This window comes from Saccostrea cucullata, unplaced genomic scaffold (assembly GCF_032062105.1).
Source record: "Saccostrea cucullata isolate Sc308-1 unplaced genomic scaffold, CSIRO_AGI_Scuc_v1 ctg3722, whole genome shotgun sequence".
In the NCBI taxonomy this organism is placed as follows: domain Eukaryota; kingdom Metazoa; phylum Mollusca; class Bivalvia; order Ostreida; family Ostreidae; genus Saccostrea; species Saccostrea cuccullata.
The window spans coordinates 132453-159052 of NW_026919432.1; the positions used below are offsets into that span (position 1 = coordinate 132453).

General features: G+C 32.5%; 2 protein-coding genes across 2 annotated transcripts; one reads left to right on the plus strand and one right to left on the minus strand.

Moving 5' to 3' along the window:
- Nucleotides 1-746: 746 nt before the first annotated feature.
- Nucleotides 747-16479, minus strand: LOC134231452 (HORMA domain-containing protein 1-like). Its single transcript, XM_062713415.1, has 20 exons — nucleotides 16388-16479; nucleotides 14747-14797; nucleotides 13794-13938; nucleotides 13234-13334; nucleotides 12993-13013; nucleotides 12564-12590; nucleotides 10497-10561; nucleotides 9700-9851; nucleotides 8973-9076; nucleotides 8740-8750; nucleotides 7582-7676; nucleotides 5799-5867; nucleotides 5243-5343; nucleotides 5042-5158; nucleotides 4833-4898; nucleotides 3774-3937; nucleotides 3381-3474; nucleotides 3225-3260; nucleotides 1564-1668; nucleotides 747-1175 (listed from the first exon to the last, which is right to left on the minus strand). Exons 2-20 carry the CDS (start codon nucleotides 14783-14785, stop codon nucleotides 1071-1073), a joined length of 1617 nt encoding a protein of 538 aa, XP_062569399.1. The 5' UTR covers nucleotides 14786-14797; nucleotides 16388-16479; the 3' UTR covers nucleotides 747-1070.
- A 68-nt stretch (nucleotides 16480-16547) lies between these two features.
- LOC134231481 (ropporin-1-like protein) lies at nucleotides 16548-21821 on the plus strand. Its single transcript, XM_062713447.1, has 6 exons — nucleotides 16548-16648; nucleotides 17227-17371; nucleotides 17463-17586; nucleotides 18445-18606; nucleotides 18943-19118; nucleotides 21488-21821. The coding sequence occupies exons 2-6, from the start codon at nucleotides 17235-17237 to the stop codon at nucleotides 21558-21560; spliced, it is 672 nt and encodes a 223-aa protein (XP_062569431.1). The 5' UTR covers nucleotides 16548-16648; nucleotides 17227-17234; the 3' UTR covers nucleotides 21561-21821.
- Nucleotides 21822-26600: the final 4779 nt, after the last annotated feature.

Below are 26600 nucleotides of genomic sequence, written 5' to 3' on the forward strand. Positions count from 1 at the left end.
AATAAAACTAAAATCAACAAAGTACTCACACTTGCAAGTATAACAGAGAAAAAAAGGAATATACAACACAATAATAATTCTTGAGACAAGCATAAAATCCTCACTTTTCAATAATTTCAAGATTTCCATAGCAAAACTTTCAAACAAAAAATACAACACATTACAACAATAACAAAGTTAAAATTGTTTGAATCATCATTATTGTACATGTATTATTCCAAATATTTTATATCATGAGCAATCAGATATTTTAAACTTCTTGTAAACGAAGGGAAAAAAAGACAATATGGCCAAACTGAAAAGCATTTGTTAATCAATACACTGAAACATTGATCATTCTGGGTTGTGATCAGTGCTTAAGAAGATAAATATCCATTATAAACAAGCAATACAATTAAGTTTTAGTCAAAGTTTCATATACAAGGTATTATAGACAGCTTTACAAATGCAAAATTTAAAGTCAGTCAGCTAATACTTTCCTACATGTATTGACTACAAAATGTACATGTACTCATATATGAATTTCATGGAAGATAATTATCAAGTCATGCTTTTCATTTGGACAGATAATGATTTAATTTGGGCAAATTGCAATTGGGTGGAGAACAACTCCAACCAACCCTAAACCCTAAATTCAACAATAGCTGTTATATGATATTGCATACAAAAGCCCAAATTCTGAAGTTAGAAGAATTTTAATTAATAAAATTGAATGTTATCTTCAAAATTATTTGCCTGTGCAAAAGTTTATTTCCATGTACAATGGCCTAAAATTCATAGTTTGTGTCCTCTTTTGCCCAGAGATATTGAAAACATTCTCTCAATTTACTTAAGGTTAAGTAAAGTTATTACCTAAATGACAAAAATGGGGATTTATTTGCTGAGGGAGGTTGATGAACTGAATTCACATAAAATTCATAGACTGAAAACCTACTAGACTTTGCACTATAATCTGACAAGTAAGTCAAAAATTTAAGAAATGATTCAAGTTTCATAAATTCTAAAATATATACATTCAATTTTCAGGACTTATCTCTGTTGACATGTTTTAATGCTGGTACAGTCTCTCATCAAACCATGATGGCCTTCGAAACATCACTTGCTTTCTTCTTACTTCTAGGATAGTCTTCATCAACTGTCACATCCTGACTGTCAGCAATCTCAAACTCAGAATTCTGAAAATATATATACGTTAAGTTTGTCAGCATAAAATTTGACAGACAGTTGAAAAAAACATATAGCAACTGCCTTTCTAGTGATGTTTGTAGTTTGATATCATAGGCAAATTATCCATTTTTCAGTATTTTCTGAATATTGGATGTCCATTTTTAAAACATCATTATCTTGAAGTCCAGTTCTTTTCCTCATTTGACATTGAGCATGCTACTAAATATCTGAGCCTTGAAAGGCTATTCATATTAAGAATTATAACTGTTATATTTTCTGAGATTTTAAAACCTATATCATAAATGGAAAATTTTGAATCAATTTTGTTCACTAACACAGTGAAACTGAAAAGTACATGTATTTGTATCACAGATAATTTACCAAAGTTCATCATACCTCATATATCTTTGAGCATGCTCTTTTCTTGCCTTTTCTCTGAATCTGCTGAGAATCTTTGTCGTCATCAGGTTTCTTTTGCAGTAGACGAGGACTTTGTCTAACCTACATTATTCATTGCATCAGAATTTAAATCACATTCTATAAATAAGTTTTAAATCAGATCATCAGATTACTTTTGTGAAAAAAATAATAAAGTTAAAATCTATTTCATAAAGAACATGTCTTCATTATTTCATTAATTTAGAAATTTTAATAGTAATTTCAAAATCAGATTGATGGAGGTAGTCTACCTGTGTGTATATAGGAAGCCTTCTGGCTTTTATAGTTTTAAAAAATTGCAATTTGAAACCAGAAAATATATAGTATATGTATTACCTCTTGTGTGCAAATATATGGTCCCAGTTTCTTTTTCCTTAGCTTTTTGAATGTTTTCCTAGCTAACCATATCTTCAGTCATGTCAGAAACCAATATATAGATTTTGTATCTTATGTGCTTTTGTTCAAGTTAATGGAAAAAAAATTAAATTGTTGAAAGTAATTTATTCTGTTCCCATACCATCAGATACAATTTAGTAACTTGTGTAAGTTATACACAATCAGATATTTTGAAAGAATTTCACAGTTTTACCACGGCAACATCATTCATTGAAATCAAAAACATTTGATTATTTGTAGCTTTGAAAATTACCTGTCAGGAAGTTGAGGACGACGGACGCACAATTATGTGATGTACAGTGAACTACACATGGACAGATTTTTAAAAAAATTACCAGAAAACATAATTATAGAACATAACTGTCTCAAATTCATATATATGAACTGATTTATTTTCCACTTTTTACAAAAAAAACAAAATTTGACAAATTCATAATTACACATGTACAGCATATAAATGAAACATATATAGTATCTCCCACATTTAATGATCATGCAGACTTTATATGTGTATATATAATTAGAATTGTGATCTCCCTTTTTGCTTTGATAGCCACTGCAAAATTTAAAAGGATCAATGGCCAATTAAAAGTTAAGAACAACTGAAGGTCTATGAGATTGATTCACCTCAAATATTTCTGTATACAATCACTAACAAACCTGATACATATAAGTAATTATGTCAGGTCATTCACATGGAAGGTGGAAGTCAAGAAGAAAATAAGGATAAGTCCCACACTCAATAAATATTTTGGTAGTGTGCATCCTTAGATGCAATATCTGTGCAAGTTTGGTCTCGGTAGGATTTCAAGTCATTTGGGATTGGACTTGCTCCCCAAAACATTTTACTGTTCAATCACTCAGAAAATTTAGTCAGATTCAGTAGAAATTAAGATTAGGCATCCAAACTGGTAGTATGAAAACCTAAATGCATCATCTGTGAAAGTGTTTAGAGGCAGGGCTTATAGCTTTGTGGGACTGAACCTCTTAAAAAAGCGGAGGCTTATCCATACAATGTAAATTCAGGGACATCAACAACAGTTGGAACCATGGGATAATTTATGCATAACAGACTTCACCTGTTATGCAAATTATCTTACCTTTCCAACTATCATTCATGCCCTGGAATATCCAAAAATTGGACAGTGATTCCTAAATACACATAAGCTTACTCAACTCCTGAGGTAAACTGAAAAACTGTTCTTCCTTTTTTTCTTACTTACCTTTTCAGTTGACTCAACATCTTGTGTCTCTTCCATCTAAAATACAGAACAGAAGTCAGAATCTAAAAGTTCCGATTGAAATACTTTACTTCATGAGAGCTTACCCTATCAAATTTGAATTTTCAAACCACGTGGGTTTTTTTTACAAGCATATACCTTATTTCCTTCATTGCTGATGACAGTCTTATTAATAAGGTACTTTTCAACTCCCTCATTCATTATTTTCTCATTGTCTACCATTTTTCCCAGCCTAAAAAAAATATGCATATTATACTATATGTATGCAAGTCTTTCAATATCATTCATTACATCAGTAAAATGTACTTTGTAAACTTCAATATACTGTAGAAGTACTTTTTTCCGCGTGCTATTATTTTACGCTATGTACGCGGTCACAAATTATGCGGAAATTTGTCCAAGCGTACTTTATATTAATGTAAGGCATATTTATTACATCAGTAAAATGTACGGATTAAACAGAAATTGTGATTCCGCGGAATTAAGATCCCGTGGAAAAAAGTACGTCTACAGTACTTAATAATATCTCACTTTTTGCCCTTCCCAGAATTTTTCACATATCCTTCTTTTTCCATTCTGTCAATGAGTCCATGAGCAATATTCACTTCTACTCCCAGCCTCTTGGCCAGACTCGGTGCCACAACTCTGCTGGACTCAGTAGCTGCCATCAGAGCTCTTCTGTACAGACATGTTGTCTAAAATAAAAAGGTGCATGAGTGGGCTACGACAAAACTTTTACAAACACGGATATTGTGAATTCACAAATATAGCGAAATTATTTTGGATTCCCAACTATATAAATTTAACAAATTCCTTATACAGATAATTATAACAAATTACGGATATAGCAAAGTAATTTCGAAGATCCCAGTGACTTTGTCATAACCAAGTTTTACTGTATCATTTTGCCCAAAGAACAGGGTAACAAAGTACTTTTGAACTTTTTTGCTGAATCACAGAATACTTTAAGAAATTAAATAGAAGGGATGGGAAGCCCTGGGCATCCTAGGCATTATGTTAGGCTGCTTTGGTACCTCAATATAAGGATGATCAATACTAAATAAATATAGTATTAAATAGAAAGTGTAATAAGTTGTTACCACTATGCATTTACTCTCTACCTGCATGTTTAATTTATATGAATGTGTGTAGCAATTATAGGGTAATAAATATTCAAATTATTGTTGCTGGTGCATAAAACCTGTTTAAAATTCTAATCATAATCCAATTTATATCTGTGAACTATGCTCTGCTCATGCCCACTGAGTATTGGTCCTTGAAGCTATTATTGCCAAACTGCATTATGATTGACTTCATTTCCATTTTTCCCATTAGATCAAAAGTTAAGTTTTGAATTAACAGAATCGCCATATTTATGGCTAAAAAACCATCCTATTTCTCAAATTAAATGAATCACACATACAAACATGGATACCAACTCTATCACTTTAGTTTAAATAATAGGATCAACCAGTGATTTATTCAGAAGAAATCGCAATTCAATGGTATTAAAGCAATTCCACAATTGACTTTCATCACTGAAATACCTCTGTAAATAACATATTATAATTATTTGATAGAAGTAATCACCTGAATAGCTATAGGGCTCAGCTTGTACAGATAGGGATCTGTTGGCTGCTTTATAGGATCATCTTTCTGTGAAAACAAAATAAGATTAAGTATCTCATTTTTTCCCATTAATTACAGTACCCGGTATATTGCCATATTACAAGTCATGCTTTTTATGTCATTATATGGCTAAATTAATTGTCAGAGTTTAAATGTCATTTCATACTAACATCAGCACAGACATCACACACATGGTGCTCTGGGGCCTCATATTCCTCCTTGATACAGAAGCACAACCCATGTTGCCAGTACTTACAGATTGCACACAACACCATCAGACCATCATCCTACAATTTACAATGGTATGTTACAAAATCTGTTACAATACCAAAGACAATCTTCACATTCCTGGTATTCAAAGTATGACTGACCTCATTACAACCACATGGACATCGGACCCCAAATTCCTCCTCTGTTTCTGTCATCTGACTCATTTCAGAGCCAAGCATTTCAACTGCTTTACCATCAGAACCTACAAAACATGAATATCATAAAATAGCTACAAGTATTTCCAAATAAAGAGAATCAAGAAAACCATCAGCTCAGAATTCTATCTCTCATTGGCTCACTTATCACTATAATTAGCCCCCAAAATAGTGCCTTTGTTTGAATTTATCAAAATTAGATTTTACTTTGTTTGTCCAATGCAGAAAGAGGAAAAATGAAAAATCTACAACAGAGATTATAATCTACTGTTTAAAATTTAAAAATCAATTATTTTCACTTCAAAGTACTAAGGAAAAATTCATTCTCATGGCTTCCATAAGCATCAAATTAAACAGTTTGATGTTTTATGGCATCTATTTTCTTTTCTGGTCAGATGTGTTAAAGATTTCAAGAAGTATACAGATGAAAGATCTTCGACATCAGCCAAGACATATAGGTGTCTAAATTTCAGTAGGTCAGCATCTAAACAATGTCTTCTACCTGGAATTTCAGGACTCTCTGTTGGGACCACTGGAGTTGGTTGTGATTCATCTTTCTTTATCTTCTCATCTTTTTTAGTGTCCTTGAAAGAAATAGATAAAAATGTTTACATGTATTATGACAAAGGTTTGTATTTATAGTGCATTTCAAGTCTTTTGAGGTTTATTATAACTTTATGTTATTGTACTGCAGTGATTCATTTTGCCCTGCGTATTGCGTAATTTACGCAATAAATTCATTAAATACCCATTGGTTTTTGTCCAGTGCGTCCTGAATACGCATAAGTGATTACCCCCATAAAATAGAATCGAAGTTTCCAGTTTCTATTTTTATCGTTCATTCTGTTTTTCGGAAGAACTGCAACACGTTTTGGTTTTAGCATACTTCATTTTTCTACTATAAATCATTTAAACATAAGGCTTAAAGTATAAGATACGGTAAAATTACATTTTAATTGTTTAATATGTCGTAATTAACACGTGCTCAGCCGCTGACACAGTATACGAAAGCTGGTCATAAACCGTCCCGATTTTAACAAAGAAAATATCAATAATCAAAGCAAATTATAAGGACAGTAAAAAATCAGTGCTCTAACTGTAAAAGCATTGCTTTGGATTTGGTAGACAATAAAATTGCCTGGAGGGGTGTTGGGAGATAATTATCAAGTGACCAGCGCACATGTTTAAAACATTGGCTTCCTTTCATTGGTACATAGAGAGGGTGTTTATGTTGCAGTGAATTTTCACTGAGTTATTTACAACCTAAAATATTTTTTTATTTATTGTATTTCATTAAAAAAAGACATAGCTTTGTCTGATTATTACGGAAGGAGTGCACGTCTAAAAATAACATCGGTAATGGCAGCCTACATGGAGAGTCGGGGAGACAATAAACATGTAGCTCAAATTAATTTTAACTTGCTTTTTCATGTCATTATAGTATCAAAAGGTTATGAAAATGACATTTTTAACAAGCATACTTTCCAACAATAAATTCCGAAGTTTATATTAAAATATGGCGATAAACAAAAGAAATTACACATGTCTCTATAGGTAATACTACGGTATGTACGTATGATAGCCATGTTTCACCGGAAAGAAAAACATATGAAAATCCCATTTTCATGTAAAGAACGCGCTCCTTTCTTACAGAAATTTATTTTAGGAAAAAAGTGCGTATTATATTCCGCCAAATACGGTAACTGAAGAAAAAAAACTTGGCTTGATATCACATTCATAGTTGTTAAAATTCTGACCCATTGATTTTGAGTTCTGACCCATTGCTTTCTGACAGAGGGGTACACTGTACCCATTCAATCATTTTTCGAAATGAATCACTGGTACTGTGAAATCACAAATTTTCGTGAGGGTCTAATTTTTGATGTTCTTGAGGTATGGAGAGACCCACAAATTTATGACCACCACAAAATGTAAAATTTCATATATATAACTACTTAACATTTCCCACCATGAAATAAAATCTCCAATAAGCATTACCTCAATCCTCAAAAATTTTGACCCCATGAAAATATGTAATTTTACAATATATGTAAATTGTATCACATGATATTAACATCTAACCTACATATAAATGTTATTGATCATTGCTGCAATTATCATGTTATTGAGAAAGAACTAGTGAACTCTTGAGGCAACTGCATTCATTCATTGAGAAGTAAATTAACATTGTCCACTACATCTTTATCTTTTTGCTCAAGAATCTAAAGACAAAACTGATGGTCATCTGAGATCAAGCTCAATACATTGTTTGAAGTCTACTTTACATACAGTGTGAACTTCAGCCTCTGTCTTCATCTCAGCTGTCTCCTCCTCCTTGACGTCAAACATTGCTTCATTTGTCTTCACCCTCATCTTAATTCTGTAAAAGAAATAAAAGAAACCACATTTGAAAAGCATCTGCATAGAGAAATTAATATTATTGAACATTACTGGTAAACAACTTAAACTTTGTACAGTAAAACTCAGATAGAGCAAAGTCATAGGGACCTAATAAAGGTACAAATTTACTTCACTATATCCATAATGTTATATATCCAGAAGTATATATGCTGAATTTTTAATGTAGATTTTCCCCTTAAAGTTTCACTAATAGCTATGTTTAATTCAAATGCACTTATTATTATAAACAGGTATTGTTAGTATGAACTTAAACTGTGTCTATAATCTTAGACTTCATCATTCTGCATTAACAAAACTATTTCCACTCTCAGTGGGAAATGAATAAAACAAGAGGCCCCTGGACCACTCTATTTCTTTCACATGTTGTACATTTCTTTTAAAATAATGAACAGGTGAAAAAAGTCTTTTGATAGCCATGCACGGACTTATTTTTGTAGTTTAAGCAAAAGAAACTGGTTCATGGGGATTATATTTGGAAGAAGTGTTGAGTTGATACAAAATTTGAAAATTTTTCATTTCATAAAGGATATGACTTCATAGATCTCTTCATGCCATAAATGAAACCCACATGAAAATTGTTGATTTAACGGCTATCTCGCAATGCATTTTGAATCACTGTAATGTACATTTAAATTAAATATTGACTGATGCAAAGCCTGAAATATCTACAGATTTTGATCTACTCTGTGAAAGGAAGCTTCTATACAAGTTGTCTTTCCTGGTTCTTTGGTTAAAATTATCTTTTTTTAAAGACACCAGCTTATTTTCACAATTTTCAACAAATATTACGAGAGAGTGCCTGGCAATCTTTCAACTATAAAATTTGAATTAGCTTTATCCAAGCTCTAAGTACCTATTGTTGAAAATGCAAGTATATAAAAATGTTTAAAACAATCGCCAGACAAATTTCCATCAGAAAAGCTCACTTGATTGAGCCTTTGGCTCAGATGAAATGAATTAACATAATTTGTTCTAAAATAAACAAAAATCAGCAAACTTATAATATCAACAGATAAACATACCTGTGGTAAGGCTAGTAAAATAGGCAACATGCATAATAAAGTATATTTAAGCCATTACTATTAGTATTTCAATTATATTTACAAGTAAAATTAACAATGAAACTTGCTTTTACACCTTCTTTACATGGCAGAAAATTCAGTGCATTAGAATATGCTGTACTGTTTTCTATTTGTCAATGATTCTACATCCTTTTTAACAACCTTTAAAACTTTTACAAAAAGAGAAATCTTACAGTTGCAACATCTCCAACATTGATGGTCACTGGTTCCTCTTCATATTTGAAATCTGTGCAGGTGGATGGCTTAAATCCAGGGGGTTCATATTCTGGAGGGGTAACTAGAAAATTAGAATGACAAATTAAAGATCAGCTAAAAAAGATATGTATTTAATAGTCTGACAAATAGACTTCTTCAAGCACTTGCCCACTGACAACTGCATGGTTGAAATATTCCTTGCTGCTTTGGATATTGCTTAAAGTTAATAAATCTCCCTACAGTAGGTACGTAAAATATGTAAAGTTGTATCACAACCTTACACCATGATTTGTAAAGCATTGTTTTTATTAAATTTTTTTTCATACTGTGTATGCTTAGATGCTTTTGTGGTTCTTTCACTATTATAGCGCATATCAAAAATTAATTTGCCCCTTCTAGAATTCACTCCAGGGTGTCAGGCAACAGAATTTGTCAGCCCCTCCTTTATAACAATCCATGTAATACTGTTAATCAACTTTTATTCCTGATAAGAAATATCTGCGAGTTTTGTGACCTTCTTTAAGTCAAGAATATTTACTCACAACAATTGAAACATATATTTCCTTCTTCTCTGTAGAAAATATTTCCTCAGTAGCAAAAATTAATCGTCCCAGATTGATTTCAAACTGATAAATTGCGAATAATAGTTCATTTACTGTATACAAATGTCACAAAATATAATTTATATGTCCAGATAAAGCTTACCATCATCATAATAAAGCAACTTCATGGTCAGCATAGTGTCCTCTGGAATGGCATTCATTGTCTGTGTTAAAACAACAATTGTGCGAAGGAGGCGAATTGTGGCTTTCTTGATTTCACTCGCAGTGTTGGCACTTGATATCTTTTGGTTATTTCTAAATAAATTTCATTAATAAAATTTTATCAAATACGAGTATGTGTATTTAACAGTTATATCTATATAAAGATCATTAACGTACTTTCATTCTATAGAACATAGATCCCTTCAATGCTGTTACATGTATTAAAAGCAAAAAAATATATTTTTTAAGTTAAATATAAATTGTAATTAACCCACAAACTGAAAATGTAATGTAATAGAATTTTTTTCAAACTTAAAAAGTTTTGGGTTTTTGAAGGAAAGCCTTGCAGGTTAGTATTTTGAAACACTCATCATAGTGACTGGGGAAATGAGATGAAAATCATAATAGTTATGAAGGGGTTGTGCCCACATAATAGGGCTAAGCATCTTGAGTACATACTTCTGTCAAAGATAGACACTTTCCATTTTAACAAAAACTGATTCCAAATAAGAATGCTTATAAGCTTCTGCAATTTTTCTTTTACCTTTAACGTGGAAATCATTTCTTATCCTCCCCCCCCCCCCCCAAAAAAAAAGAAAACTAAAACAGTGTCTAAATCTTGTTTATCCAAAAAAAAAATAAATACATTCTTAAAAATCATTTTCAAAAAGTTTGCATCTCAAACTTTTCAGATCTGTATGTCTTGAACAGGAAAAAAAAATCCACCTGGTTCCTTACCTGTAGATATCTACTCCTGTCTCGTCTGCATAGCTGAACTTGAATGTATACGATTCAATCAAGGTCTACAAAAAAAAAGGTACATACATGTAGCATCACCAAATGATTGATCTAATAAGGTTGAATTAAATATTCAAAAAAAAAAATTAATGCAGTCTTTCATGAATATTATCCCACTTTCATCATATGAAACAATATGAGGGTTGTCCCAAAAAGTCGTAGACAATGTTTATAACTTTTTAATCATGCAACCAATAATAACAAAATTTTGCATAGATATAATATAATCAATGTTCTTTAAAATCATAGATTTTTAAATATACATCATTCATATTAATAATATTAGGACGATTTAAATGGTGGCCTATAAGGTCTGTCAGCGCACGGACAAAATTCGGAGTAATTTACCCATATAACTATTACATTTGCTTTTATTTTTTTAGTACTATTTTAAAATATTGAACTCAAATTTAAATCAGTGAAATCAGATTCAAAATCTTAATAATATGTCAAAATTTCATATAAACAGCATTGGAAACAGATGATTGGTGTCATGATTTTCAAAGTGTTGTTGGTATTGAGTTTGATGAAAATGACGTCGTCAAACTCGTAACCGGCGCACGGATATATAATAAATAGTTTTGAGTAAGGTTTGTATACATCAGAGACAGGAAAAAAGAGTACAGAAGTGACATTACACACTAAATTTTAATAGGGAAGTTATTTTTGAATGGCATGAGATTCAATGAGAGTTTTTCCTCTATAACAAAAATAGTTACAGCATGTAAGAAGTAGAGTACTGTTTGTAAAGGTACGCAGACAATGGGGAACAATCTTGGCCACGAACGTCAAACAATATGTATTCTCTGCTACCTACAATGTATGGCGATCTTTCGACTAAATGTTGACTAAAATTTGAATCTGCTTGTAAAAAAAACAACAAAACACCGGACAGTAGTGAATTTAAATAAGTCCCTTAGTCAAGAGTGGTCTTTCACTTTAAAAAAAATTATTGAATGTTAACAGATGCGTGTAAAGCAGAAAAAGAGATCATGACGCTATAAGAGACGTAAATTACGCTTGCTTTCGAGCGCCGATGTACACTTACATATGCTTTCTTTATTTTTTCATAATTTTCTTATTAAATGTGATATCATCATGAAATTTGAAATGCATGATCATAAAATGTTACTTTTTGTTATGACAAGAAAAGAAATTTAGTTCAGCAAAGAGAAAATAAACTGTTTTCCCTGTCTACCACTTTTTGGGACTACCCATGTATGTAAAGAAGTAAATGTATTACATGTATTATTTTTGAACTGAATTTTTGCAATTTCATTGGTTCAAACATATGAAACAACTGTCATATTTTAATTTGATGGACACCTCTGGAAGGCGAGCACTTTTATCTAGTAATATAGATGACATCTAACCATTTTAATTTTTTTTTTTTTTTTTCAGAAATTATTTATTTCTATCCAAGTGACTGAGAAAATAAATCATTTATACATAATAGGTTTGTTATTGACTATTTACAGAAATATATCAGGTTTCTTCATCTGATTGATCAATCATATATTTCTGTAAACAGTCAGCAACCTTCAAAGTAATATTATATAATAAAGAATGCTTAAATGAATATAAAGAAATGTTACACAGGTTTATATATATTTGTAACAGGAAGGGAGAAAATGTATGGCTGGACCAGGAATCAAACCCGGGAACCCTGCATCACTGGTCAGGTGCACTACAAACTGAGCTACCCAGGCCAATATCAACGACCCAAGCCATTACATTTCTCCCTCCTTAAATTGTCTTCAAGGGCGAAGACACAACCCAAGTTCTTATTAACCCCTGGCAGGTCTTTCACCTGCAATTCCAGTGGTGGTCAATGGCACCAAATCTGTGACAGGAAGTGAGAAAATGTTTGGCTGGTCCAGTAATTGAACCTACACCCCTGCATCTCTAGTCAGGTGCTTTACCAACTGAGCTACCCAAGCTGATATCCACGACCCAAACCATTACCCGGTACATATATTATATAGAATACTTAAATGGTCAACTTACCTCAGGGTTTTCTGGATCACGGTAGAGCTGAAATGTAGAACCATACTTCTTTTTAAAAATGATCACGCATTGTCAAATAACAAATAAACTTTTTTTTCTTTCAGAAACACTTCTTTCATTCAAAATAAAGATATGAGACTTTGAGAAAACAACCCGTCTTTCAAAATGCTATGTGAAGTACAATGTATATCCTTAAACTGAAGACTTTGTTGCAAAATAAAACCAATTGTATCTGAATTTCAGCAAATGAATTCCGAATTCTTTCAGCCCATTGATGACTTAATACTGGGTCCAAATTAACTGTCATCTGTAGCATCATTGTGATCTAGGATACTGAAAACAGCTTATATTATGGGATTTTTATGCTTATATAGAGAGCAATGGAGCTTTCAGGAATTCAGAAAATAAGTGATATTAATTGTTACATACCCCTAGGATAAGTATTCTGAGCTGAAATTTAAAAAATACATAATAACAAAAAAATCTTCCAACATTCTTCTTATAGTACTATTAAATTTATATTAAAGACATTTTGTATGTAGTATAAATTTATTTCTGCTATGGTATGCAGTCACAAATTTTGAAATTTGTCCAAGCTTAAGTAAAGCACATTTTAATCATACAATCACAATACACATGCAGTGTTCTGATACAATATTTCCATACTTACATATTTCTTGTCCAAGGCATCAAAGCATCCTTTCATATACTGTATGAATTTACACACTCCTGGACAAGCACTGTCATCTCTCAAAGTTTTCAAATGTAGGTCTATAGGATGAAAATTATAAATGCAGTCATTGGACTCTAATTGGAATGAAATTATAGGTATATGGTATTAAAAGCAATAAAATGCTTTCTTTGATTGTTAGTACAGGAATTTAAGTTCCGTTGCAGAAAAAATACTTAACATGTACACAATTATATAATAATTAATAAGAATTAAAATTGTATCATTGATTTTAAATTTGTATTATTGTATAAAGACTTAAGTTTCTTTCATTGATGGGAGAGCCAGTATGTGCTAGTGAAATCTATACAGGTGGTTGCTTAACAGCATTAAAGTAATGTTTTACGTGATCTGATAGAAAAATGATAAAGTATGAAAAACATTACACTGTTGTTCTTATTTTCCAATTCTTTCAAATGATGATACCTAACCATAAATATCCATCTTAAATTAAAATTTGTACAGCATTTTATCAAATCTTGTAAGGAATTAATCTGTACCTTCAATTGAACGATCTCCAAATGCATGCTCTGGAAACAAGGCTCTTAGGTAAGCAATGTTTGAAACTGCCACAGCCAAAAGTTTCTTCACAAACAGTATAGACTTCTGTTCTGTCACAGTTTCATTTGGAAAAATCCCTGTCAACTAAAATCAAAATTAATCAAGGTTACATATATATACCTGTGAACAAGTGTAAACAATTTTGTTGAAATAATAATGATCAAAATGTCATTAAAGCATGCCAAAAATAGCAGTTTGAATTTAAAATAAAGTTATCTCAAACCTTATATCAAACTTTACAGACAACCACAACAGACAGAAAACATGATACTGAATACAGGGAAATTTTCGCCCCTTTCACCCTACCTTCATTTGGGCGAATTTAAGGTTCATAAACCCTCTGCTCACTCATATAAAATGTTGCTGGAACCTTAATGATTTTCCCAAAAAAATGTATTTTATAAGTAAAATACAAACAATTATACCACAGCCTGCAGTGCAAAATTGGACAAAAAAGACACTTCAACTTGGTAAATCTATAAAGGAATAATAGACATTTATGTCATTAAGAGTTATCTCTCTTATCAGAGTATCGATGACCCTTAAAACGGGGCGAATTCAAAGAATACAGTATAATTTCTTAAACAAAACTATGACTGGGCGAATTTAAAACAGAGCAAAATTGTTTGCAAGAGTGAAAAGGCGAAAATAAGACAAGGCGAAAATAACCCTGTATACAGTATTTTAAATTAAGCAGTTTTAAAAAGTTCACATAATCAACATGATCAATTACACTTTAAATTTCTGAGAATTTTAAACCATTTTCCTTGAATGCATGATGAATGGTCTGTTCTCTCAAGATCAATGCAATAGTATATTAAAACGGGAAACATTTACACTGCTGCATACATTATACATGTAAATATTCAATGTCATTTCTTGAAAATCTTACATCTTTAGTTTTTTCTCTTTGGCACTGTGTAGTTGCCATTTCTCCGAGTGTCTGAAATTAAAAAAAAAAATAATTGTAATTTTAGCAACAGTTCAAGTTTTTGTACCTATAGTGTTTCTAAAAAATATTCAGGATTTGTTGTCAGCACTGTTTACATTCCTGATCTTAACAGAATAATAAAATTGCACATTCAAATTCAAAACATGTCCCTGCATGGTCAACTGTATTTCTGAGAAATCACTTAAGTTGGTAGATGTATGCTTTACATTCATATTTTTTTCTATGTATGCTTTGAGATATATAGATTATAAATATTGCAGCCATTCCAATCAGCATAAAGAACAGATTACTGTGACTGTCTTGTATCTGCACTGGTTGTGACATGTTTTGATGAAGTACATGAACATCACAAAATGGCATAAAATGTACAAAAGGTGAATTCTGTGTACCTTTTCCAGCATTTTGTTAAGTTTGTTTTCATTTTTTCACAAGTTTATAACAAAATTCATAGGCATTTTGTTTATCAAATGATTAACTTTATTTTTGTTTATAGAGTGCATTAAAATTACTCATCAATGCATTTTTTTTGTAAATGCACGACTTTCCTACCCCTTCTTAACCATTCATCCTGGAGTAAGTTTTTAATTTGCTTATGAAACGAAACTGTTCTGAATTCAATGGTTGATTTTTTTTCAATATGTGCAAAACGGCCTATTGGAATCAAAGTTTTGAAAGTCTGCAGGCTATGCTAGCTAGTAACTGACTGGTAATAATTCAGCATGGTTAAAACTATTAAATCATAATGATACTAATTTAAATTAAGGCCTCAATGCATGTACATTTCACAATGAGTAAGACTGAAACGGTTAATACTGTTAACCACAATTCACCAAAGTTTTTTTTCTTGGTTTGATACAGGGTGCTACAATTTCCACTTCTGTCTTTAGGTTCGGTTTATTTTTCAGTCTGGATTGTTATTCAGACAGATTTAGCATAGGCAAAAACAATGTTACTCTGCATAATCAAGTACTAAAAACGGTAAAGTTAAACGCAAACTTTTGAGGACTGATAGTTTGAAAAATATCTAATTTATACTTTTGAGGACTGATAGTTTGCAAAATAATCTTCAATAGTCAAAACATTCTAATCAATTTCCTCTTGCCAATCAGCATGTAAAATGTAAAGTGACTAAATTTAGCAAATGAAAATAAACACAAAATGTATCGCAACTGGAAAGAACCGTAATGTCTACTAAAAAAATTATATGAAATGTGTTGTACTAGGAAGGATGCAAAGCATTTCATTCCAATTAGAAATCCATCGGCATGTGATCATTATGTTACTAGGCTTACATTTTGAGCCACCTTTTCTGAAAATAGGAATCCATCTACCACAGTACAGATAGATCTACATGCCACAAGTTTGAGACCACGTCTATATCATACAAAAAGCATGTGAAAACTGCTCTGAAATTCAAGCTATTTAGAACTTGCTTGTTTATAACGCAATCTTTAGACGTTTAGTGGAAGAGATGCTGGATATGAAAAACAATGTTACTTGAACATACATGTACATTTGATTTCATCAGTATTTTTAAAGAAACTGAAAGAGCCCAGCATTTGACAGAAGAACTGTCCATACCTTATAAACACTTGCACCTTCGTATGTACTACTTCTTTAAATCTGTAAATCGGTTTTTTCTTTTCAGTTTCTTGTCAGCAGACGACCACAACGCGGTGTTGACCAACAAATTGTCACGTGATCCTCACTTTTAAGCGCTTTAATGACGAAGATTTACCATGCGCATGTCGTTGCTATCAACAACATAACCTACTTCCGGTTGCAACTGTATTTTTGAAAAAAAATTGACTGAAGCTGTGATTTTCCTTTATCAAACATAAAGTGAGTATTTAAACGTAACGTTTTGATTTTCATGATATATTGATCCGCAAATGAATTTTTTCTCTTTATTTATGATTATGTAGAGTGGCAAAAAGTTAGAAAAATCGTATTGATCAGTGATTGAATCTCACAAGATTTTTGTTGCTGTTGATACCACTGTCATTTCTCTGCTGAATGTTGATTTGGCTAAGACATTGTTTGATACATTTTTGCTTCAAGTTGGTCGTCTTACTTGTCTTCTTGAATGCATCCCTCTTTACAAAATCAATGTTTATCTGAAGTATCCAAAACATTCTTTGAATGAAGCACAAGGGATTAATTTGCTTATAATTTTTATTTAAGAACGAAAATGAATGAATTTAAAATGAATTGATAAGTGGTTATATCATAATACAGATTGACAATTAAGCTTGTGTCCTTATCATGCTTATTATGACTTACTTTTATCTCTTGACTTTCTCTTAGATTAATTAGAGTGCATATATGTCTAAATAATTTGGATCTCTGACCAGATAGGATGTCTTTTAAACTGTCTGAAAGTATATAATTATACATTTACCATTGATGTTTTATTTCAGACTATAAAATGCCTACCAATCCAGACGAGCCCTACTACTGCTCACAGCAAATAAACATCCCACCGTCATTACCTGATATTCTGAAACAGTTCACAAAAGCGGCAATTCGCACTCAACCAAAAGATGTCTTGGCATGGTCTGCTGCGTAAGTTATTTCAGTATCAACATCTATATATATGGATACCTATTTGAAAATTAACATTATGAATGAAGAGATTTTTTAACATATTTTATAGCTATTTCAAAGACATGGCAAAGGGAGAGACACCCCCTGTGAAAGAGAGACTTGAAATGCCCGTGGCCACACAGAAAACTGATACAGGTCTTACCCCAGGTCTTTTGAGGGTGCTAAATAAACAGGTATGGAACAATTCAGAAGGAAAATATATACAACATGTACAAAGTTAATGTCTTTACTCTCTAGTTAAGATTTCATTTTCTTCCATATCCTTGGTATCCATGTGTTAATAGTGTTCTTGATTATTAATTTCTGAGCTCATTCCATGAAATTTCAGATGCATCTGTCAGATTCTTGAACATGTATTGTATCATTTTAATATGTTTGGCCTTGTAATTCAAACAGTAAATTGATAATTTATGTTAAAGTTAATCTTGAGCACAACAAATTAATGCCTTTACTGTCTAGCAAAATAAATTACTCCTTTCCATAATTCCATCCCTCCTAATCATGATTTAATTCCAATTTAATTATATAGGTGGAACATTTTTTCGTAGACTCCAAGGTTGGCCATTTGTATTCATTTACCACATATGAAATGTTTTTTCTTCAAAAACTTATCACAGACAGAACTTGCGAGTGTTCACAGATTGTTTTCACTGATAAATGCCTGTGTTTAACTCATGTCCTGAAACATTCTTGGAAACAATTAAGAGGACACAATCACACAATGTCATTAAAGAAAACAAGTGTTTGAAAACTAACAATCACAGAATGACATATCAACAAAGATATTTATTATGGAATTGAACTCATGATTATTTTTTCAATGTACATATATACTTAAGAATCATGTTATAAATCTGAAAGGAAAAAAAAACTTGTGAAACAACATAGATTCACATTATATTATAAAAATCTAACCAATTTTCTTTCAAGTTGACAGAATTTACAGTCATATCATTGTATAAATAAACTGCATAGGATATGGTAATGTTTCTGTAAATATCAAATTTAACCAATTTTGTTGATATCTGCAGCTTGGTCCAAAGAAGACAGTATCATTAAGCTTAATCGAGGAGAAGTGGGCAGATTTAGCTCTCCCCAAAGAACAATTTGACGACCTGGTCAGGATAGGGAGTTTTGGGGGAGAGGTTGAATGGAATAAATTTTTTGCCCTCTGTGCTTCAGCACTAGGAGAGGTAAGAATACCTAAGTGACAAGTTTGGTTTAGGAATTGTCTTGTACTTACTTTTATAGCTAGAGTGTGTTAATCAAGGTGTGGCCTAGCTAGTTCATTACTTGAAGTTCTCTCTATATAAAATGTTGACTCATTTAAAAAAAATATTTTACTGATGATAGGCATTTTATGTAAAACTAAAGAATCTTTAGATTAATTCAATTATGTTTAAAAAGTCACAGTATTTAATTCTTGGAACAAATAATATACATGATTATAACTGAACTAGATTTACAATTTAACTCAGGGACAATAATTCCTTAAAAAATGTTTTCAATCATTAACCTTTCATTTTTAGAACATTACAGATGCCATGAAGACAATCTGTGAGATTTTAACAGCAGATCCCGAGGGTGGACCCTCTAGAATCCCCTTCCCATTATTTAAGGATCTCTACACCTACCTAGCACAGATTGATGGAGAAATTACACAGCAACAAATTAATGAAGTCTGTAATTACCTCAAATATCATGTGTAAGTATTACATGTATTTATGCATCATACATGTGGGGGTGTATATATATTCCAGGGATTAGTATGTAGATTGAATATTATACAAATGTAGCCTTTTGTTGATGTCATTACCTAGATTTATAGACCTTGGAGAAAGGCATATCCACCGAGCACAAAGTGCGAGGTCTATGTGCTTTTTCTAAGTTCTATATATCTAGGGATTGAACTGAATCAAAAGGTTATGTTCGTTTTATTATTTTTCTTATCAGTCAATAAGAAATGTCTTAAAATTCATGATTCTAAAACTCAATACTTTCTCACATTACTATAAAAGGTGTTGTTATGCCATATGCATTATGATGTCACAGTAAGAAATAGCAGCTGCATTACTCTGTATTAAGGAATTAGATGTGTAATAGGCCACTTCTGGTAAAAATACCGAGGTGTTTGACATCGGCAGTTCTCGGAACATCTATCTTCGTAAACAAAAATGGCGCGTCGTCAAGACGGCCTTGGACGCTATCATAAAACATACACCAAACTAACGGATTATAACTAATCATAGGAAAGAATTGATATGATATTAAATAGAAAACACCTTACTATAATTTGGTTTGACAAAATATGCAGTCAAAACGATGTTATCTTCATATACACACTACAAGGGTTTTTCCAACTTCTAAAAATAGCACCGATTTCGAAAAAACAAACGAAGTAACTTTAAATTGTAATTTTTGATTCTCTTAATATCAGGTAACAGTTTGAGAGAATAATGTATGTTGCAATATCAATAGCATGGGCGTGTATTGTGGAATCTGCAATTAATCGACAGATGTTGCATACATACATGTATCATCCCTACATAATGTAATATGCTGGAAATGTGCAAACCTGTGGCTGTGCTAAATGATTCTCAGGATTTGTGAAATATCAATGATTTCTAGAAAAATAATTGACAAAATAGACTTAAAATATCTAGATATTCATGCAACATACAATAAAGTCACTTACAATTATCCATGTTATCATATGTGAAATATCTGAGATGGTCAAAATAGATCGATCAGTAAAAAAAAATGTAATTATATGTTTAGAACTTTAACAAAAAAATAATATCAGTTATGAGAACAAATAATTTATTCTGGGTAAAGTGAGGGTGAATTTTATGTGTGTGGGTTTTATTTTTTGCATGAGTTTAGCCGCGTCGGAAAGGGGGGGTATTTAACATATTTATTTATACATATTTTATTAATTTATAATCTGAGGCACAATATTGTTTTTAAAACCCTTTGATCAGTGTTTCGCGATCGGTCAGATATATTTTAGCCTTCATTGTAAAGTAAATATAAACTATGAAGAACTTTATACACAAGGGAACTGCAAAAATGTAGGTTATTTTGTAAAACCTTGTCTAGGTCAAGGTCACTGTGAGAAGAGCTCAATTTTCTGAACAAATGAATCTAAAGTGAATAGAGTTGAGTATGACAATCATCTTTTGTTTATATATGCTCAAGCTCATTAGTTCATTCATTACAACCTACCCTATACCATGAACAAAAAAATAATGGCTTACATTTTTAGGGGGTACATCACTCTGATGTTGAATATAGATAAATATTGTGGATAGAATAATTCTTTTTTGTGGTTATATTATCACAAATACATGTCACATAAAATTTACAATGTTTTCTTATTGATCATACCTACCATATTTTTCTTTGGCAGAATATTATAAACGATTTTATAACAATAATTGCTAAAATTATCACTGAAAGTAGACAAGTTCTCTCGATTACAAGTATTCATATATCATATCTGATGAATTTGAACTAAAAAAAATTGATTGTCTACAATCCTAGGGCTTATTGTTACAGCTGAATACATGAAACATTAAACTGTTCTCTGGCTAACTCGAAAAATTACATCTCTACCCTTTGTCCATAAAAGGTGCACCACTGGCGAGAGGGTACAGTTACATAATGAGCACATAAGAAATATGTATGGACAAAATTGCATGAAACTAAGGAAAATATTGCCGAAAGTGTTGTTCATTATAACTATGCTTAATTTGGTCATATGCAAGGTCATGGCTATTACACCCCTAATACCTTAACGTGGCATACAGTGTTTTTCATAACCATCTTTGGTCCTTTCATGTGTCCTTTCATCTGTCTTTCCATCACACTTTGCATTTATGTTGAGGTTTCAAAGAAACTTAATGAATCTTCGTAGAAAGCTTTGTTATATATACTCTGTACAGCTGTAAAGAATCTTAGTACATGTAATTTGAAGGAAGTAAAATTTAAAGTTTCTGTGACTTCATATTATTAAAAAAACTTTTCCTGTATTCTATGAATTTGAACTTTTAATTAATTATATTTCTCTTTTAGGGACAAACAAGATGGATATGTCCAACCTCGTAATTTCCTTGGAGCTGAGTGTCCGAAGTTATCTAATCATTGAGGTTCTTGTGATATATATCTAATGACTACTTTTTCTTCGATCATTATTGATACTAAACCATCTGAGAATGCATTCAAAGTTGAAAGAAACAATCTTAAAAATTCTAGTGTTCAGAAATTACAGACACACCATCTTGATTTCAAAACTGATGGAATGTTCTGTTTTGTTGAGGGGGAACAATTAAACTCTTTTTTTATCTTATAGAGTATATTTAAAGGATTGTACATATGTTGTTGTATATGCAATAAAATTTAAATTCGGTTAATATTGTTAATTCTGCACTGCTCTTGTTCCACACTACAAAGTTACATTAACCAAAAATTATTTGTAGCATCTTCATCTTTTATTTGCAAACCCCAAAGCAACAATGGAAAATGTGTAATGGGATCTTGGATATCAGCCTGGGTAGCTTAGTTGGTAGAGCACCTGTCTAATGATGCAGGGTTCCCAGATTTGATTACTGGTCCAACCATTTTAGTTTCCTTTTTAGCTCACCTGAGCCGAAGGCTCAAGTGAGCTTTTCTGATCAAAATTTGTCAGTTGTCTGTCGTCGTTGTCGTTGTTGTCGTCGTTGTCATAAACTTTTCACATTTTCATCTTCTTCTCAAGAACCACTGGGCCAATTTCAACCAAACTTGGCACAAAGTATCCTTGGGTAAAGGGGAATCAAGTTTGTTCAAATGAAGGGCCATGCCCCCTTCCAAGGAGAGATAATTATGAATTTGTGAAAAATTTATGGCATTTTTAAAAAATCTTCTTCTCCAGAACCGCTGGGCCAGGAAAGATGAAACTCATGTGTAAGCATCCTCAGGTAGTGTAGATTCAAGTTTGTTCAAATCATGACCCCCGGGGCAAGGGTGGGGCCAAAATGGCCGACCCAAGTTTTACAAAGGAATATATAGGAAAAATCTTTAAAAATCTTCTTCTCCAGTACCACTGGGCCAGGAAAGATGAAACTCATGTGGAATCATCCTCAGGTAGTGTGGATTCAAGTTTGTTCAAATCATGACCCCCGGGGCAAGGGTGGGGCCAAAATGGCCAACCCAAGTTTTACATAGGAATATATAGGAAAAATCTTTAAAAATCTTTTTCTCCAGAAACACTGGGCCAGGAAAGATGAAACTCATGTGGAATCATCCTCAGGTAGAGCAGATTTAAGTTTGTTCAAATCATGACCCCCCGGGGCAAAGGTGGGGCCAAAATGGCCGACCCAAGTTTTACATAGGAATATATAGGAAATTAATCTTTAAAAATCTTCTTCTCCAGAACCACTGGACCAGGAAAGATGAAACTCATGTGGAATCATCCTCAGGTAGTGTAGATTCAAGTTTGTTCAAATCATGACCCCCGGGGCAAGGGTGGGGCCAAAATGGCCGACCCTAGTTTTACATAGGAATATATAAGAAAAATCTTTAAAAATCTTCTTCTCAAGAACCACTAGGACAGGAAAGATGAAACTCATGTGGAATCATCCTCAGGTAGTGTAGATTCAAGTTTTTTCAAATCATGACCCCCGGGGCTAGGATGGGGCCAAAATGGCCGACCCAAGTTTTACATAGGAATATATAGGAAAAATCTTTAAAAATCTTCTTCTCAAGAACCACTGGGCCAGGAAAGATGAAACTCTGTGGAATCATCCTCAGGTAGTGTAGATTCAAGTTTATTCAAATCATGACCCCAGGGGTTAGGTTGGGGCCAAAATGGCCGACCCAAGTTTTACATAGGGATATATAGGGAAACCTTTTAAAATCTTCTTTTCAAGTACTTCAAAGCTATGATTTGTGATATTTATATGGAATCATCCTCAGGTAGTGTAGATTCTAGTTTGTTCAAATGATGAACGCCTGGAGGGGGGTGTGGAGTAAATTCAAGCCTGATGTGCTCAGGTGAGCGCTGTGGCCCCTGGGCCTCTTGTTTATACCTGTCTGCAAGTTGAGGCATTTGATATTTTCAGAGTTGTGTTGTTTCTTCTTCCATATGGGTGACAATTCAAATGAATAAATTGTTCTTAGGAAACCAAAATCTTCTTAACCCCCTCAATGATATAGTTCAACTAAATATTCATACTAGTAAATGTATATGAATTTTAATGTACCCACTGTGTCTGCCAAGTATAGACATAAAGAAAGTAACAAGGGGCAGAAAAAACCTATAGTTCGATACGTTCTAGTAATGTAGTACAAACATAATTTTTAATGTATAATATTATAAGACAATATGGGTGACAGCAGTGTAATGGAAAGTTAACTGAAATATCTCACAGGCACTTGGGGGCTGGACCCCCTTTCCATTTCTCTTCCTTTTGAAATCTGGGGTCGACAAACCTTTTTCGTATTTTGGTAGTCTACTAAGCATTACTTGGTATAGATAATGTAACCTTTTGTCTCTATAAGCCGTTTTTAAATATATCGTTTTAGACTGATACATAAAAGAAAGCTTTTTTTATGTACATATATCAGCGAAAATGCAAAAATGATATACTAGTATTTAAAAACTTATAAAGACAAAAGGGTAACGTTATCCATACCAAGTAGTGCACATTAGACTACCAAAATAGGAAAAATAGGTGTGTCGACCCCAGATTTAATATAAAAAAAAAGGGGGGGGGGCAGCCCGTTCTTGTGAAACATCCAAGGATTAATTAAATCTCTGAAAGTAGATATACTTGTCTGTATATATGCCAGTGCTGTAAATAACATCATTTTGCCCTCTATAAAATTCAATGTGAGCAGTTCCCTAGAAATTGATTGATTGTACACTGTATATTGTTTAACGTCCCTCTCGAGAATTTTTCAATCATATGGAGACGCCACCACTTGCCGGTGGAGAGCTGCAAATTTTGTCCTATACTCGACACTTAGGGCCATTGAGCAGTGAGGGGTATTTTTCGTGCCAGCACCTACTGCGACTCGGGACCTCGGTTTATACGGTCTCATCCGAAGGACCGGCGGTCTCCACGTCCCATAGTGGGATTCGAGCCGGCGACGTAAGGATAAGGATAGGCTCCTTACTTTGCGACTCTAGAGCAGACGCTCTTACCACTGCGCCACGCGGGGGACTCCCTAGAAATTAAAATGAATGGACTAATAATTCTCATTTTCCCAATTGTTAGTCAATTGAGCTTATCAATGCGTTGAAAGCATTTTCAGTTTTCTGTAAACCCCTGAAAATATAAGACCAATCAGAAAATTTTTTATCCATATTATAATTAAACAACTTTAAAAATGTTTATTGAAGGAATAAGCAAGATTTTAGCAGCCGCCAAATCATTCTAGAGTAAGGAATAAGTGTAGATAGTAAGCACATATAAAGCAAATAAATCTTTACCAACTTCTATACTCTTTGAGTCTCTGTCAAGTAAAAAAAAATACAAATTGGGGAAGGAAAAACATTGATTTTTTTACATAGATATTCGCCAAAGAATTTACTATAAATCTTACAACAGCATTACAATTTAGTAATAAATTCAGGACTTGTTACGTCCAATTTTAATTCCGGTAGAAATTAAACCGAATATATTTATAATTGTGTAGAAGTTACTCATGCACATATATATGGATTGGATGGGTAACCAAAATTTATTTCTGGCACTATAGGAACTAATCTGGCGGCCGCCACATTAGAAAAAGAATTAACTGGCAATGCCGTTTTTTAAGCACAGCAAGGTCAGTTTAATCATATTGATATCGAACATCCCCATGTTATATAGATTCCAGCTGATTATAACCCCTTTAGGGTAAGGTGGGGCATTCCCGCAATACGGGGTGAATATGGCTGGAGAAGAAAAAAGAATAAGGGTACATGTACCCCTAAAATTGTCCTGACGAAAAACAAAGTACCAGTGTGATTCTGGTGAGCGTTGTGGTTCATCAACCTCTTGTTTTGAGCTGGCATGGAATCCTTCCTCTGTTCCATACAATCACACTTACATCCCTTGCTCTAGAAAAATTCCTTAATCCGCCGTTCGTTTTCCACCAAGTTTACAAAGCCAAGCACATTCAATTCAAATAAATCGTAGACCAAAATTTACTTCTAGAATTATTTTGGCAGGAAAATAAATAAGTTGTTCTAAATAACAAAAAAGTATTTTGAGTTTGTTTTTGGCATATATTTTTCGCAGGTTCATTTCTGTCATACATCAAATGTCAGTAACCTCTTCTGGAACATCTCATTGTGTGACCTGGATTTAAATTAAGAATGATGAATTAAATAATCAATGATTAATGTTTTGTTTTTATTCAAATAACATAAATATAACAGTATAGAAAACAACCATAACTTTTTCTTTCATTATAAGAATTTTGTATTGGAGCAAAAGAGTTGTGGTTTTTCAGGCCCATGGGAAGCCACCCCCCTCCCCCCGCCCGTGCCACAGGTTCTATTTTCTAGATGAAAGAAAAATCATAATCTTGTTTGAATGAAATTTCTTGAGTTTTCTTGTGAAAATTAGTGGTTGAAGAAATACACGCACATTTCTTCAGAACGGGGAAAGTGGCTTATTGTATCACCAATCTGCAATGAAAGAAGCTATCGATTGTGTTTTTTATATGCTATTTGAAAGACGCTAGAGTTTCTGATTGAAAATATCTACGCAGATTTTTGAGATCATGTCTTTAATCAATCTATCGGAATGCTCATGGACACTAATTGAGTCCCATTTTTGGCAGACCTTTTTTTATTCACATAAAGCAAAATTTATTATTTAAAAAACAATATAAATGAGAACAAGAAAACACTTGTTGTGACCTTCAACTCGACATTAAATATATCCACGACATATATATTTTCAATTAAAAAGTTACTTCCATTCCTGTGTCGACTTGATATTGACGTAAAAAATACCACAGAGTATGACATATTTGTTTCATGTTTAGATATTTTATTCGAAAAAGACGTTAATGATAACATAACAACAAAACGTTATGACTTTTAACTTTTCCATAACGTAAAATTTTCTTATATAAGTAGTAATGTACTCTTTTTACCTGATATGGAGTTAAATCGGTACAAAAGACCATGCTGTACGTTGGAACATTTTCT

What these genes read in the sequence shown, in the direction of transcription:
- LOC134231481 (XM_062713447.1), top strand. Translation starts at nt 17,235, where the DNA reads ATGCCTACCAATCCAGACGAGCCCTACTACTGCTCACAGCAAATAAAC. An exon ending in GTGCTTCAGCACTAGGAGAG is followed by an intron (nt 18,607 to 18,942) that starts GTAAGAATACCT and finishes TTTCATTTTTAG; the next exon opens with AACATTACAGATGCCATGAA. An exon ending in AATTACCTCAAATATCATGT is followed by an intron (nt 19,119 to 21,487) that starts GTAAGTATTACA and finishes TTTCTCTTTTAG; the next exon opens with GGACAAACAAGATGGATATG.
- LOC134231452 (XM_062713415.1), bottom strand. Translation starts at nt 14,785, where the DNA reads ATGGCAACTACACAGTGCCAAAGAGAAAAAACTAAAGAT. An exon ending in GGCTGAAGTTCACACTGTAT is followed by an intron (nt 5,868 to 7,581) that starts GTAAAGTAGACT and finishes ACACTAAAAAAG; the next exon opens with ATGAGAAGATAAAGAAAGAT. An exon ending in CATGCTCAAAGATATATGAG is followed by an intron (nt 1,176 to 1,563) that starts GTATGATGAACT and finishes ATATATTTTCAG; the next exon opens with AATTCTGAGTTTGAGATTGC.